The sequence below is a fragment of the Aotus nancymaae genome, unplaced genomic scaffold (assembly GCF_030222135.1).
Source record: "Aotus nancymaae isolate 86718 unplaced genomic scaffold, 86718_ANA_hifiasm-v0.15.2.pri h1tg000022l_1, whole genome shotgun sequence".
Lineage (NCBI taxonomy): Eukaryota > Metazoa > Chordata > Mammalia > Primates > Aotidae > Aotus > Aotus nancymaae.
Window position 1 is genome coordinate 35,869,981 of NW_026988435.1, and position 17,759 is coordinate 35,887,739.

Genomic DNA, 17,759 nt, shown 5'->3' on the forward strand with positions numbered 1-17,759 from the left:
CTTAATACAAGTATTTTCTCAAGTATGAATATACCTGTCCGGCATTTTTCTGATTGATAAGTTGATCTCCTGCTATAAGAGAATCCCAATTTTGTTGTCTTATGAGCTCTTTAACTTCTTCGTTAGGGAGATCGATTCGATAGTTGAAATCACCACACCAAAATACATAGTCATGGGAAAACAGCATTCTTCCCTGAAAACAATGAGACAGAATTTTAAATTCAAAACAATCAACGTTCAAAATGTTTTACAACTATTTCTTCGCCTCAGATATGCTTGTCTCCTCCCATGTCCTGTTTCTTTAACCCAACAGTAATAATACATGTGAAAGGAAAATAAATCTCAAGACCTCAAAATCACTAAGCCCAGAGAAAAATCAAGCTGGGAACTAAGACAGGCAAACCTGCCTCTCATTTTATTCATAGGTCCAAAGATAAGAAGCTATGTATTTCCCTCACAATTTGCCCAAAGAAATTCCCTGTGGACAAAGGATAGACAGAACTCAAAGAAATCCCTCTCAGACTCACCTGAGACAAATGCACATCTGACTGCTTCCTCTACCCTATTGTTTATGTAAAAATGCAGATTCACTGACCCAGACTAAATTGTGTATTCAGTGGAAGGCTGATCTAGGACTTCTAAATGTTTCTAGGAACTATCTTAAATTTTCAAAAACATTGATGTAGAATTTGGGGCAAATTAAAACACATTTCAAAGCTTTATCTTCAAGAACAAGCAGCAAGAGCTTACCATAGGAAAACTCAATTTTCGTGCTATTTCTACAAAATCTTCATTTCTTTCTTTGACTTGTGACTGCCCTGCAGCAAAGTGGCTACAGACGAAGCAAAGGCTGGTTGTATGGAACAGCATTCGGATTGCAACTGCTCCCTTATTTCCAGTTGCACCTCCCATTCCAGTCTTCACAGTATCAACTGCAACATCCCTTTGAAACAAAGAATTCTAAATCACAGATTGAAATTTCAAGAGTTCCACATGCATAGGAAATCAGGAATATACATAATCATACAAGTACACATAATATGGTACTGTGAGGACAAGCGTATGAAATAGTACAGTGAAGCTATTAGTGAGTCTTTAATCAAAACCCCCAAAACCCCATTTTAAAACAAGAACTATGGATAGTTTTTGTTTGAAGAACAGAAACAACAAATATTTTAGGCTTCTTTCTTGTTATTTAATGGTAGGAAGTAGCCTTAGGAGAGTGTTCTGTTTACTGACCTGATAAAAGGAGCATGCTGTGGTCTGATAAAAACAAACAAACAGACGCCCACCAACTGCTCAGAAGCCAGCAGCACATACTTGTTGTCTCTGGAGATTGTCTTCTGAAGTTCTACAGCCCAGAGCTTCTGATTTGTTGTGCTACAAGAAAATATTAAAAAGGGATTTTTAAAAAAGATAATGACAACAGCCTATTTTATGACAATTGTCAATCATACCTTTATCTACCCAAACTTCCTAAGACTCTGAAGGAAGCTTAGGCTGTTTTTGTTTCCTTTAAAAAAGATAACTCACAATTTAGACAAAAGAAAACCACACTTCAAAATCTAATCTATTACTTCTTTATGAAGAAAATATAAAGACATTAAATGACTCCTCACTGGGTGAGTAAACTCAAACTTATACATTTTACTTTTTCCTTAAGTATTCATTAAGATCACAGAGAAGTACCGTAGTATCTGTGGGGGGTTGGTTCCAGCTCCTGTGGATACGAAAATCCAAGGATGCTCAAATCCCTTATATAAAATGTAGCAGTATTTGCATATAATACATGCACATCTCTCATATATTTCAAACCATTTCTAGACTACCTGTAATACCTAATACAATGTAAATGCTATGTAACTAGCAGTTATATTATATTGTTTAGGGAATAATGATACAAAAAAAGCCTTTAAGTAAAAAAGACCAAAAAAAGTCTGCACATGTACAGACACAATTTTTAAAAATATTTAATATTTTGATGAGTTGAACCCAAAGATGTGAAACCCATCGATATGGAGAGTCAACTATATGTGCTTCCAGATACATTTCCCTACTTTTATTTTTCTAAATTATAATGTCTTCTAAAAAAATTTTGCTATGGGAAATTAGAAAACATAATTATTAAATAAACCACCATATACCCATTTCAAAATTATCAATATTTTGCCAATCTATTTTCTTCCATCCCTCTTCACCTTTGTTTTTTTGGTAAACCTAGAATATTTTGGACCAAATCTAAGACTTAATGCTATTTCACCTGCAAATACTCCTGTATGTATCTCTAATGCAATGGGACATTTTTATTTTTACATACTCACAATGCTATTATCACATTTAAACATTAATTCCTTAATATCATCTAGTAGTTTATACATAAAGTTCCCCATTTATCAAAAAAAAAAATCTTCTAACAGTTGGTTTCTTTCTTTTAAAAGGGTCCAGACAAGGTCCATATATTACATTTGCCTGTTATGTCTCCTAATCTCTTTTTTATTTTTTGAGATGGGATCTCACTCTGTTACCCAGGGCTGCAGTGCTGTGGCAGGATCTTGGTTCACTGCAACCTCTGCCTGGGTTCAAGTGATCCTCCCATCATCAGCCTCCCAAGTAGCTGAAACTCATTCCTCATCTTCTCAATGAACCTTATCCTGTTATTAAGACTGCCAACACTTCTCTGTGTCCCTATAGTTGATCCTTTTCCTCTATTTTCCACTGCACTTTTCTAACATGCTATATAATTTACTTATTGTAGTTATTGTTGACTGTCTGTTTCTTCCCACTAGAATACGAAGTCCACAAAGATAGGGATTTTTGTCTGTTTTATTCATTGGAGGTACCTAGAGTGGTACTCAGTAGATGCTGCTTAAATAAAATGAATAAATATTCACCACTTTATTAAAGAAGAATATATATAAATTCCATACATATATATGGGGCGGGGAGTCTCGCTCTGCAACCCAGGCTGGAGTGTGCAGTGGCGCGATCTCTACTCACTCCGTCTCCAGGGCTCAAGTGATTGTCCCTGCCTCAGCCTCCTGAGTAGCTGGTATTACAGGCATGTGCCACCACATCCAGCTAATTTTTGTAGTTTTAGTAGAGCCGGGGTTTCACTATGTTGGCCAGGCTGGTCTTGAACTCCTGGCCTCAAGTGATCCACCTGCCTTGGCCTGCCAAAGTGCTAGGGTAACAGGTGTGAGCCACCATGCCTGGCCTAAAGAAGACTTTGATTAAACCTAGCCTAAAGAAGATTTAATTAAATTCTATTTAGACAAACAACTGATCAATGCACTTGGTACTAGGAACCCTCAGAGTTATATTCTAGTTTAAGACCTGAATATGTTTTTCACGAAACATAATCAAACAACAAAATGAGTGAAGTTAATTTCTTTCCAATTGTCCAGATGTGAACTGTTATTCATTTTGGCTAATGAAATATTTGTCATTTGCAAAATTGACTATTTCAACCCATAATTTCCTCCTGAAACATCTTTAAAAATGTCACAAAAGATGGGAAACTGCTGAAATTTAAAAGCAAGCATACTTTGTTAAAATAAAATAAAAACTTTAAACTTCACAAATATAATTTGTATTTCTAATATGGGTTCAGAGCAGCAGTTTCAAAAGCGTAGTCTGGGGATATCTTTGAGAGTTCCCAAAGCTCATGGGGTCACAACTATTTTCATAATACTATTAAGGCATCTTTCACTGTGTTGACTGACAGTTGCACTGATGGCACAAAAGCAACCATCGGTAAAAGTGCTGGTACTTTCCCTTGAATCCAGGTACCAAACTATACTAGTCATCATTATAATCCCCACTGCCATACACTTGCAGTTAAAAAAAAAAAAAAAAGCCACTTCACCTAAGAATGTCCTTGATGAAGCACTCAACATTATTCATTTGATCAAAGCTCAACCCAGGTCACATCTTTTTAATATTCCGTGTGATACACAGGAAATACACACAAAGCACTTGTGTGGTATACTGACTTACGATATTTATCTCAAAAAAAGAAAATACTTTGTGAATCAAACTGCCACTTTCTTTGGAAAATACAATTTTTCCTTAAAAGAACTAATGACAGATGATGGTTATTCAGACTTACGTTATTTGGCATTTTTTTCAACTAAGCCTGTCTCTTCAAGAAAAACAACCAAGAGTATTTGTTTTCAATGGTAAAGCTTGAGTTTTCAGGCAAAAATTAGTATTCTGGAAAACTTGTATCTGCTACCATGATCCTTACAGCTTCCCAAAAATTATTCTCTGATGCAATTACCAGTGATGGTAATTAACCAATATGATGCTTTGATATTATATAATGAAATGTGTTAAAATTTGGAAGAGCTACATAACTTAGGAAACTAGTATTACCCCAAGGGACCAATACACAATGTTACAAAATCATGCAAAGGTAAAAGATCGATGAATTTTAGACTAATAGAGCACAAAAAGTTTATCGATATGGTTTCAGATTCCATTTTGCAACTAACCTTTAAGACTACCATTTGGTGTGGTGTCTTATCTACACTATACCAAGATAACAATTTTCTGTTATCTACACTACAACAGAGAAGAAATTATCTGTTTTGGTATAGTATTAGAGAAGAAATTATCTGGAAAGGTTATAAAAATATTTTCTTTTCAAACTACATAGTTATGTGATTTTTCTTCATACACTTCAAGCAAAACATACTGCAGTAGACTGACACAGAAGTAGATGTAAGAATCTGGCTGTTTTAAACTAGACATTAAAGAGATTTGCAAAACTACAAGACAGTGCCACCCTTCTCAGTAAATTTTTTGTTTTGAAAAAGTTATTTTTCAAAAAAATTATTTTATGTTAGCATGTAATAGGTTTATTATTGTTCTTAAGTGAATTAAATGTTTTTAAATTTTCATTTTTAATTTCTAATATAATAAATATCAAGAGATATAAACATTAACAAAAGTTCTTTTAACATTCTCAATATTTTTAAGTGTGCAGAGAGATCCTCAGACCCAAAAGTTTGAAAAATGCTCTTTTACAGTTTAACAAGCACCTTTCCATTTATTATTTCAAGCTATCCTTGTAACAATTACTTAATTATCTTTCCTCCATAGTTTCCCTCAACGGGCAAATTTTTCAGTGTATTATGTGGCAGCTTACCTTGCATTCACAATGTTTCCAGCATTCAATTCTACCATTTCTTCAAAACCAATTGCAAATATATCAGTTGGCTTACTTCTTTTATCTAAAATTAAGCATCCAAGAAATACTTTAAAACATAGCCTCAGGCAAATGGCAACCCCACCCAACACAACATAACACTGGATTTCATAAAAATTGATTTTTGTGCTTTGAGTTTAACCAAATTCATATTAAAGGCAAAAACTCTTGAGTGGAATAAATTAAAATTTACTTTCTATTCAGGTGTCCTAAGTTTGCTTCTTTGTTTGTTAACCTTGAAGATTCTTAAGTCCTTTCAGAATTCACTTTGAAAAAACTTGCTAAAATTTTTACCAAGGACAGCAGAGAAATAAAGCATTTCTCAAATCAAAATCTCACATAAAACTGGAGAGAGAAAGAAATTATTCAGAAAAGGTACAAGGAATAAAGCGACTGAGAAACTACCTCAAATTGCAGGTAACGGGAGGAATTTTTCACATTAAAATGTGAAAAACGTAAGCTTGATCTTTTCGCTATTTTCTGGTTGAAAGAAATCCAGGAAAACTAGGAAAGATCCAGAAACTAAGACACATTACTCTGTCTAGATACTAAAGACTAAAGGAGAATAGAGCTGCTTGAGAAAACAGCCCAGAGAGACTTTGGGTGCCCCAAGTTTCTAGAAATGATGACAAACAGCTAGAAAGAGCCTATATGACCAGATGCTACAGCCCCTGCCTATAATGCCAAACACTTTAGAAGGCAGAGGTGAGAAGATCACTTGAAGCCAGGAGTTTGAGATCAGCCTGGGCAACATAGTAAGACCCCCATCACTACAAAAACTAAAAACAAAAAAATTAGCTTAGCATGGTGGCATGCATGTAGTCATAGCTACTCAGAAGGTTGAGGAGGGAGGATCTTTTGAGCCCAGCAGTTTGAGGTTGTAGTGACCTATGATATGGCCACTGCACCCCTGCCTGGGCAATAGAAAAAAGACCCTGTCTCAAAAAGGGGGGTGGGGAAGGGAGCCTATAAATAGTCTGAACTAACACTGAGAATTAAAAATATATGTATTGACGGCTATTATGTGCAAGGCTCATGCATACATCACCTCATTTAATTTGCCACATAAACACCTTATAAGAAAGATTATTTTTTGTCTTTTATTTACAGATAGATTTGTCCAAGTTCACACATAAAATGCAGCCTGGCACACAGACTCTAAAGCCAAACTGAGTTCAAATCATGGGTTTGCCACTACTGCACAAACATGGGCAGGTTACTTCCCTTTCTATGTCTGTTTCCTCATGTGTAAAATTGGAATAATGGTGTCTATGTAATAATAGGTCTACTCTGAGTATTAAATGAACACATGTAAAGTACACAGAATTATAGTGTTAGCTTTTATTATTATTACTATTACAACTTTAAGTTCACTTAAAACCTAAAGGGCATTTTAGTCCGGGTGCAGTGCCTCACGCTGGTAATCACAATACTTTGGGAGGCCGAGGGGGTGGATCACCTGAGGTCAGGAGTTTGAGACCAGCCTGGTCAACATGGTGAAACCTTGTCTCTACTAAAAATACAAAAAATTAGTCGGGTGTGGTGGCAGACGCCTGTAATCTCAGCTACTCGGGAGGCTGAGGCAGGAGAATTGTTTGAACCCTGGTGGCGGAGGTTGCAGTGAGCTGAGATCCTGCCACTGCATTCCAGCCTGGACGACAAGAGCTAAACTCCATCTCAAAAAAAAAAAAAAAACCAAGAGCATTTTAATAAAAAGTTTGGGGAAAATCCCAGGGTTTAAGATGGGACTGATGAAAAATAACTACAAAAGAAAAATCTGTATCTCACACCATTTCCTATACACTTCACCCTCACTATAAAACTTGGTATTTATATACTATTTTAAAAAGGAATTAAAGCTAATTTTTGAAGAAAATTAAATTGATGATTCTAATCTTTTTTTTTTGTTTTTTAGAGATGGAATTTCACTCTTGTTGCCCAGGCTGGAGTACAATGGCACGATCTCGGCTCACTGCAACCTCTACCTCCCAGGTTAAAGTGATTTTCCTGCCTTAGCCTCCCGAGTAGCTGGGATTAGAGGCGCCTGCCACCACATCCAGCTAATTTTTGCATTTTTAGTAGAGATGGGGTTTCACTATGTTGGCCAGGCTGGTCTGGAACTCCTGTCCTCAGGTGATCCACCTGCCCCCTTCCATAGTGCTGGGATTACAGGCGTGAGCCACCATGCCCAGCCCAAAATCTTAATAAGTATCCTCTGCTCAAAGTTTGCTTCTGGCTATTAACAGTTTGGTGCAGAGTACCCAAACTGAATGCCAACAAAGTTTTTCAAGGATAAACCAGTACTCTTAAGTTATTATGTAAAGTACCAATAAATATCACAAGTTTTATAAGGCTACTCAAGATTCACCCTGCTATTTCTTATCTTAGTAACTAAATAGAGGATTAAGAATTAAAAAATGGGATATAGGTTTGAAAAATAAAACTCAAATGATCAAATATATTTTAATTATGTAATTTTAATTAAAATTAATAAATGATCAATTTTAAAGGGACATAATCTTGGTTTATGTCCATTTAAAATAAAAAAAGAACTAGATTTTATTATGTGTGTGGCTGCCTTCAAAGAAATCTATTTATGTGTAAATTCCTACTTCTGAAAATCAACTATGAAAAAAAATTTTTTGTTTTATCATTACATATTTTTATGAAGTAGAAACTAAAGGTCTAGAAATTTTAAAAAGGTAAGATTTTAATATATGTGATCTTTAAAGATGTTGGCCTTCAAATGTATAGCTCCAAGGTTTTTTTTATAAATTAATGCATACTCTAAAGTGGTATATTTGTTTTCTAGAGTAATACATCACAGTCAGGATTTATTAACTAAGTCCATATTATAAAAAGTCAACCTTGAAACTCCTGGATGCCAGCTAACTTGGGTGCATCAAGAAGCCAGTCAGTGAGTGTCTGATTCTTGAAAGCTATGCTGCGAAATTGTTTCCCACCATTCACGTTCCAGGTTCCAACACATACTCGAATTTTCTTCGGCTTTGAATATTTGTAGAAATTCTCACACATGCTCTTTAGTACTTTAGAAGATGCTAAATGAGACAAGACACAACAGAATTTTAGCTGCATTAAAGCATTTATAAAAATTGATTTTCATAACTGAGATATGACTCGAAAGTACAATTATCACAAGCATGAACAAGCAAAACATACATGCACAGGCACAAAAAAAGATCAGCCTTCAATGCAAAGCCTGGCATGAGGCAATTAACCAACACATCTTAAAAAAAAAAAGTCAATATTAAATACTATAGCCAAAGTAAAAAAAAAAAAAAAAACTATTACAGATACAGAATTACTGCAGCAATATAAAACATGCAGAACAAATAGTTCTGTTTCAGTGAAATGGTACATTATTTTATACTGTACAAATCCTAAGAAATATACACTTTTAGGAAGATAGCAATTAATTTTCTACAACTTTCATTAAGAGTCTGATAAAAATATAAATCTGATTTTTCTCCAAACAAAAACATTTAAGAACATTTACATTTAAGATTCTAGCTATGAAAGGCAGCTTGATGAATAATGTCTCCTTGACAAAAATACAAGATGATATTTCTGAAAATGAAATCACTACTAAATGTTTCCCATCTCACTCAAGTGGAAGCCAAAGTGCTTCAACAATGATCCGAAAGGCCCTAAACAATTTGTCTTCTTTTTCCACCCTCATCTTCCACTCTCCCTAGTGCACTCATTGCTCAGACGCTGGCCTTCCTGCTGTTTCAAAAACATGCCAAGCCTGCTTCCACCACAGGTCTTCGCACTGGCTGTGCCCACAGTCTTCAACGTTCTTCCTGCACATCCTTCAAGTCTTTACTTTCCAATGAGGCCTTCTCTGACCACTTTATTTAAACTGCACTCTGCCCCTAACTTTCCATTATCTTCTCCCTGCTTTATTTTTCTCTATAGCATTTATCACATTTATAAACTATTATTTTATTTACTTATCCTACTGTCTCCCCTCATGAGAATAGAAGATTCATGAGCGCAGACATGTTAGTCTGTTTTCTTTATCGCAATACTCCTAGTAACTAAAAAAGTACCTAGTACACAGTAAGTGCTCAATAAATAATTGTTAAATGAATGAATGATCAATACATTTTGAATCTTCAATCTCTCCTTTTTTGGGGGGGGGTCTACAACCTATCTTGTCCCTTTCTAAACCACATTCCATTTTGGTTAAATTATCAGCATAGAACCTTAAAAGCACCTCGACCTAAAAAGAGAATTTGCATTTAATTGGCAGCTAACCGGTAACAGGAAAAGGACACCAAAACTATTTTCACCTTTTACTACATGATCTTATTTTATATTATCATCTTATGATACCAAGATACAGCAGTCTTACGAGGAAATGAGAGTGAAAAAGGCAAATAACATGTTAGTATTATTGCAAAACTAATTTTGACCTGTGGAACTGCTGATTTAGGTAAGTATATCCCCAATGGTTCCAGGGGCAGATATGCAGATTTCTCACCATCTTGATGTTTGCTTTGATTGCTTGTATAGAGGTGTCTGGGTGGTAATGAAAACAGATTGTTTGGCCTGTTGGTATGGTTAATTCAAAGCTGACTGTACCTAGATAAAAATAATTCTCTACTATTACGGTTTATCATTAGTCTTTAAAATTGAAGTCACTGTTGTTGTTACTAACGCAAACATCGCTTCCACAATCCGTTCTATATCAACACCCAAGTTCTATAATAACTACACGGCTTAAAATATTCAGCAAGACAATGAACTGTGTGAACAAAAATGTACTGCCTCACATACTAAATAAACTAATAAAATCAAGTCAGTTTTTAAATGAAATAAGGTAATAAAATATTCCTAGTTTACTCTTAACTGGTGGCACCTTAATGTGCTTAAAGAAACAATGAGTTGAAATAAAATAAAAAATTTAAAGAAAGAAACAATGAGTCCATGCTCAAACAACAGATGTCTATCCCTAAATACCATACCATTTCAGAAAATGATGTTCATTATATAACTCAAAAATATATCCAGGTGCTCCCTTCCTCTACCCTTCTCAAAAAAATAATCAACAGCTTCTCAAAACATTCAGAACAATAACTAAGCCAAACAATTCTTAAGTGATAGCAAATCCTTTTCAACTAAATATCTGGCAAGAGTTAAGCTTCATTCCTTTTGCCGCAGATTCATGTTTAAAGACAAGATCATAATCCTCGCCCAGAGAATGAAGACGTGAGATTTCTAAAAATAGATAGGCAAGAAAAAAAATAATCTTTAGGTCTTACACACTTAACTATTATTTGTTAGAAATCTTGGCACTTTTTAAAATTAAAAGATTTCAGATCATATTTTAGTGCAAGTCTGTAGTTTTTAAACTATTTCACTCACAATAAGGAAATGAGACATTACCTTCTTAAATATTAAGTGTGAGAAATGCTGTTGAGTAGTCATAAAGATCACAGATGACACTCAGAAATTAATCCAAAGTAGTTACATCTGGATTTTTTTCCATTAGCCTATTAAGAGTAAGGCATAACACTGGCCAGGCTCGGTGGCTCACACTTGTAATCCCAGCACTTTGGGAGGCCGCAGTGGGCAGATCACGAGGTCAAGAGATCGACATCATCCTGGCCAACACAGTGAAACCCTGTCTCTACTAAAAATACAAAAATTAGCTGGGCGTGGTGGCACAAAGCCACTGCACTCCAGCCGGGTGATGCAGCAAGACTCCGTCTCAAAAAAAAAAAAGAGTAACACATAACACTAATAATGTTTGTTCAATGAAATGTAAGAGTGAAATTAAAACTAGCTGAATTATCTTTAATTGGAATTAAGCAATTGCTACAGGAAGACAAAGAGCACTGCACATTTTCTTCAGAATGAAGTATTTAATTTTCTCAAGCTTGAAATTCTTTTCTCAGATTAAAACAAGATATCAATTTATCCTGTTAGAATCTGATGGCAAAATAAGAAAGTTTCCAATTATATGGCTTTATTTGTTTACAATATCAACTTCAGAAAAATTAAGAAAAAATGGCTTTTATTTATAGATTGATTTTCTATACTGTACCTGACTGTAATGTCTGTTCAGAAACTATGGATGCATCAAGAAAAAAACAAAGAATCATTAGTAAAAACAAGTTACAGTTAAAATGTATAGTGACAAACATTTTGAGATGACCTCACTTTTTTATTTTAAGTCAATCTGATAACTTATTTTTCTGATGGCTATAGAACACCAAAGGTTACAAATAAATGACAATGACTGATACAAACCTTCTGCATCTAAGAAAAATCCTACAGTGACTCAGTGATGTCCACCGTTACACCATCAGAAGCTCCTAGGCCTGCTCTTCTGGCTGCTCCTGTGTGTATGTTATGCATGCATGTGCACACATGTGAGATTATGAATATGAATATGAAAATCTAAGAGGATGTTTAAGATATGGAAGATATTGCCCTAATATACATCTTTTAGTATTATTTCTGGGACTTAGCAGTTGATAAGTACAACCAGTTCAGCTATAACAAGACAAATGTATTCTAAACACATCACTATGCTATGCAAATTGTGCAAATTCCCATAGCCACAGGGCTTAATGGGAAAAAATAGGGTGGGGTACCACATTCAAAAACGTCAACAGTGACACACCAAAAAAGATAGAAACCTCATAAAAACAGTAGCATGATATTACACATGTAAAATGGTTATAAAATGAATGAATATAACCATTAATAAGTCACTTCATCTTGAATGAAGTTGGATTGTAGAAATGGGCATCAACATGGTGCAGCTTATAATGTGAATAATGGACAAAGGGATATCCGAAATTAGATGGAAAGTTGAAACAACAGATGTGGGTGGATATGGTTCATCACAGTGAACTGAGGCAGGGAAAGATGTTTGAGGTGTGTGTGCATATGTGTATGTGTGTTGTATATATTTCTAGCTATCTTAGTTCTGCTGGGTGCACTTTTCTGCATTTACCTAGTGTTGCTTGCCAGCAAAATCACACATAAGCTCATGCGAAATTGGCCTTATGCTCAAATAGTTCCCTAATATATCAATTATATTGGAACAAATTCCCATTCTCAGAACAAGCGTTGCAACAGAACTGAATGTACTTTTTTAAAAAGGTATTATTTTACATAGAGTAAAATGTGCAAGAAACTAAAAACACTGATGCTGAAGCTTGGGGATTACATAGGTCCCTTGCTTCTCCTCTTCTTTCCTTCAACCATTTACTTTCAACTGTTGCTTATTAATGCCTCCACATCAAAGTAGGCACAAGTGGAAAGAGGTGACAAAACACAAATGAATCAAGTCTCTACTTTTGGAAGCCAGGAAAAAAGCCTGAAGTTGAAAGTAGTAGCTAAGATCAGATATTTTTTGGAGATTTAGTAGGTTTAAGTTCCTCAGCCCACTTACAGATCCCTGAGGAGCTGTCTATAATTAACTACCTTTAGGTACCATGCAGAATTCTGAAAGAATCCATAACCTATTTGACCAAGTAATTACCCAAGAATACATTACTTGATGCAGAAACAATTTTCTCCCATTTGAACAGGGAACATTAAACAGTTTGGTTTAGGGCTAACAGAAAAATTTTTTTTCAGAGTGCTAAAAAGTTAAAATGGAAAAAAGTACAATTAAGAAAGTCTAATTTATTTTGTCAATTATACCTCAATACATTTTAGAGAAAGAATAAGCAAGTCTAATCTATTAAGTTCTCAATAAATGTTGAGTTTTCCCATCATGCTACTCACTGACAGAAGCTTTCTTTTGATTTTAATAAAAGACACAATGGAAAGTGAAAACCTACGATGAAGGCCATATATTTATTTCTAATATTAAAACTGGTAATAGCAGTTAGTACCCAGTAATTAGCACTACTTTAAATTATTAATATGATTTAATGCTTATTCAAACAATAGCAATTAAAAGCTAAGACCAAATTACAGAAACTTTTGGGGTGCTGATTAAAAAAATAACCAATATAGGCATTACTTTTTCCAGTAAAGCATTTTTTTATATAATTAATTATTAAATGCTCTGTTAAAAGTACTAGCTGCATATTCTATGAAATACTGCCTTGTACAAAGTTAACAATGCTTAAATTATTTACCCCCTCAATCATAATCTATAGAAGAAACCATGCATGGGCCTCAATTCACAGCTTAGTAACACCACTGATTGTACGAACATTTTAAAACAGACAAACTTCCTTTGGAGACTGTAATTTTCAAAAATTACCTTTATAGAAATCCCTTCGAAACTATTTTAACCAACTAAAAATTGTTTGTGTAAATAAGTTGACATTTACCTCTTGGACTTTTAGGAATATAAATAACAAAGTAAATAAAATATAAAGTGCACATACCACGCAAACTTCCAGTAGTTAAAAGTGCTCGAGCTTTGTCAGCTAAATCACTATTCAGAGTATTTCCCAGTAGCAAAACATCAATGGCCTCTTGCTTAGAGCTGTCAAAGAAGTTATTCTGAATAGTTCTGGTAACAGAACGAGCACCATCTTTTAACTTTCCAGCCTGTTGAGAAAAAAAGGAGCATACATTTTCATTTTAAATATTACTGATTTTACTCAGTAGGTATTTTGAAATTTTAAATCAGTTTTATACGATTTTAGTATAAAAAAGGACCTAATCGTTCTATTTTGAATATATAATCATGACAATTAAAATGCCTCCAACACATCACTGCTTCCTTTCTTCTTTTGGATTAAAGCTCTGTACAAAGAAGTGAAAAAGCTCAGTGCTACAACCACATCCGGTAATGACATCTAGAGCAACAAATGTTTAAAATTGCTTATTACGAAGAAAATAAACTGAAGTGAACTTATTTAAAACAAGAAAATTCCTTCTTAGAAGGTAATTTGTAAACTTGGGGATAAAATTGGTAGGGAGAAATGGGAGATAAAAGAAGATACACTGAGCTAAATGACCCTAGAAAAACTTCAAAATACTTTGGTAGTAGAAAAAGAAAATGGAAATTGCTCCCAAATAGCTTACATTAGTTAAAATTAAAACTAAATCTAAGAATGAAGGTCTACTTCTCAAAAGAAATTTATAAGTACAGTTCATAAACAAATATTACATGTAAACTACAGTTTGTGTATTTTGAGCCATTTTATTGCCTATGTAAAAATACATCATAAACTAATAAACTTATTCCTATAGTGAGAGTTGATTATAACTTTCAATGAATATATATTTTACTTATGCATGTTAGGTACCATAATGATTTATTTTGATCTTACGGATTTTGCTGATTGTCAAAACAAACAAAAAAACTTTTACCTTTTAGAAAATAACTTTAGTTTGCAATATGTAATTTTTATTCTTTAAAGAAATAACAGTAACTTGAGGCTTCTTTTAAGAATAAAGAGCCAATTTTCTTAAATTCCACTAAATGAAGAACCAGCTTTCTTCAATGCTGTTAAATGATACCACTATATTTAATAAGCAATTAATGTTTGGCACTAAATGTTATTTCTTTCTACATAATAACATATGCAAATAACATTATTTGAAAAGACACTCACCATTCACAATATCAGGCAATAATAAGGAACCCAGAGAAAGGAAAAGAAAGAGCAGTTCAGATGTTAGATTTTAGTTCAATTCAGACTAGCATATTTAATGTATAAAGTTTTATATATTATGTTAAAGATAAAAGACCACTGAAAATATATGTAACCTCTGTACATATATTGTAGTCACTGCAGAAATAAAAAGGTAGAATATAAAAGAATATCTTAAGCAATAGTTTGAGAATCAGCTTTTAATAGCAAGAATTATGTTCTTAATTTAAAAGCAATAAATCAAAGTTTAACAATTTCAGGTTTATAAAAATAGGGACCATTTAAGAAGTAAATATTTGTAAAAGTCAATACAAATTATTTCTATGAGTTGAACAAAAGAAACTTTACAGGTAAGGCTAATACCTCTGGGCAGAGGCATGGCATATTATGAGACACAGAAGAGGAAGATATGGAAATTAAAAGAAGACTTAGAGATCATGAATGGTCTTTAAAGAATTTCAGTTGCTATATGGAAGAAGCTGAATGAGAACTATAAAAGTGATAAATGTTCTCATTTCTATTCTTGAAATAATCTGAGGAATTGTGGAGATTTAGAAAGTTGATAAATTCAAGTAAGGCCAGGATCCTTAAAAAGTTAAACAAATATTAAGTAGATAAAATAATGAAAACTATCTCAAGTATTGTTCCAAACTCCCTCAATAAGGGCCAAATATTCAAGAAGAAGGTAGTCTGTAGATAATATCAGGAAATAAAAAGTAATGATGAAACAGACAATTATAATTAAGTCCATTTTTTTTTTTTTTTTTTTTTTTGAGACAGTCTCACTCTGTCACCCAGGCTGGAGTACAGCAGCATGATCTTGGTTCACTGCAACCTCTGCCTCCTGGGTTCAAGCAAACTTCGGAATAGCTGAGATTTCAGGTGTGCGCCACCACACCCAGCTAGTATTTTCAATTTTCAGTAGAGATGGGGTTTCACTATGTTGGCCAGGCTAGTCTAGAACTCCCGGGTGCAAGTGATCCGCCTGCCTCGGCCTCCCACAGTGCTGGGATTACAGGCACGAGCCACCGAACGCAGTCCATATCTCACACTTCTTTGGCATATCTTGATAGCCGCCTTCCCAAGGTAAGATAAGACAAGACAAATTATGCCCTAATGTTGGGTTCATAGTAAGCACTGCATAAACTGTTGATTGACTTATTTGTCCAAGTGGCATACGTCACACATCTATTAACATTAGGCACTGTATCAAGTGCAGGGAACACAAAGCCAAATAAGAGAGAACCCTTTATTAAGAGGTCTATGGTTTTAAAAAGCATATCTATAATCCAACTACTTGGGAGGCTGCGGCAGGAGAATTGCTTGAACCTGGGAGGTGGAAATTTCAGTGAGCCGAGATCGTGCCACTGCACTCCAGCTTGGGTGACAAAGCAAGACTCTGTCTCAAAAAAAAATCATATTTGTAATCAAAACAAACAATACGAAAAGTAAAACAGATATACAAGGGAAAAATCATGAAAAAAAGAGAAATATAGTGGATTATCACTAAATGACTAGATATGTCATATATACATACTTCCCAAACTTAGGGAAATATCTATCTTCCATTTATTCACTAGTATCCACTATGAAAGGAAGTATCAAAGAAGGCATAAAAGCACATTAAACAGCATTCTAAAACACATCTATTAATTTAAACCATCTATTAATCTTTAAAAGGCCTTTTAAAAGTTTGATGAAGAGAGGAAAAAGAGGATATTCTATAATGCTGTGATAGATCTAGATCTACCTTCGCTTTCCCTTCAAGAGCTCCAGTTCCTGCATATATCTTACTGATTGAATCACCGTTCACAGACCACATTGACCGAAAAACTTCTTGAAAGCGAGTCACCAACTGAGGCTTTTCAGCTAAACCAAGAGCTTCCAACTGTTTAGCTAGCATCTAAAACAGCAAAAGAAACATTTTTATAAGTACATTAATAAATTAAATTGTAATATGGCTTTTAAGAACCACCAGAATCAAACCAAAATTTATCATTATAGCACTATTTGGGACCAGATTCCGAAAACATTAACACTTTACTAGGTTGTGTTAGTTCCCATCATTTCAATTTTTAAAATAAATGCTATATCAATGAAAACTACAAGTACTGATAAGGACTTCTTTCTGGTTGAATGATAAAACTTATTAAAGTATCCCTATAAATCAGAGTTGTTTATCTTGCCCACCTAAAAGAATTAATCAATCAACAGCCTGCATTAGAATTGAGAAAAATGTTTAGTTTACCTAAATATAAATAACTAGGTCTCTATATAATTTTTGGACTGGTGTTCTAAGTTTAAGTAATTAAGGCAAAAACATATAAAAAAAGGAGTTGCTCTTCAACTGTCACAAAATAAAGAAAATAAGTAAAATCTCTGAATAAAGTCATGACAGCTTTTTATGAATAAAATCTGTATCAGTAATATAGTAATTTATATAGTAATATAGTTCTTCCATATGGAAGAACTAGGGAAAATAGCATGCAAGGAATTCAAGGACCTCTGGGCTTCTACAGGTCCTTATCACATAAAACAATAAAAGTGTTTCAAAAAATTATTGATCTTAATATGCATGAATTCCAGCCTTGAAATCTGACAGAGTCAAAGCAGTGTTCAATGTTTATCCAGTCTGTTTATTTGGAATCCAGCCATATTCTATGCCTTGCATTTTTATGTATGTTTTATTTTATCTTATATAAGTATGGTTATGATCCATATAGAAGAACCAAATAATATAAAAAAACTGGGTTCATTTAATTACCTAGAGACTTACACTACAGCTGTTCTTTGCCAGCATGGAGAATAAAACAAAATAAGTCCCAGGGCCTCCTGTATCATTGAAATCTTTCTCTCTTCAAGGAACTGGGCAAAGCTGACCTTATTCCTCTACTAGTTTGGCTTTGCCTATCTTAGTTGCAAACTTTGTAACCAGTCAACCCATTGCT

At 34.1% G+C, this 17,759-nt stretch overlaps 1 protein-coding gene across 9 annotated transcripts in view; it reads right to left on the minus strand.

The window, feature by feature from the left end:
- SYNJ1 (synaptojanin 1) overlaps positions 1-17,759 on the minus strand; it is an 86,320-nt gene that overhangs the window by 30,735 nt on the left and 37,826 nt on the right. For 4 of the 9 annotated variants that reach the window (XM_064380098.1, XM_012446380.2, XM_064380099.1 and 1 more), the window contains exons 11-18: positions 16,562-16,714; positions 13,594-13,759; positions 11,283-11,306; positions 8,077-8,268; positions 5,150-5,234; positions 1,240-1,380; positions 751-943; positions 35-193 (exon numbers count right to left, since the gene is read on the minus strand). In XM_064380098.1, coding sequence (XP_064236168.1) covers positions 35-193; positions 751-943; positions 1,240-1,380; positions 5,150-5,234; positions 8,077-8,268; positions 11,283-11,306; positions 13,594-13,759; positions 16,562-16,714 — 1,113 coding nt within the window. The remainder of the gene's footprint in view (positions 1-34; positions 194-750; positions 944-1,239; positions 1,381-5,149; positions 5,235-8,076; positions 8,269-11,282; positions 11,307-13,593; positions 13,760-16,561; positions 16,715-17,759) is intronic. The other 5 variants (XM_012446360.2, XM_012446367.2, XM_012446385.2 and 2 more) reach the window with 2 other exon arrangements.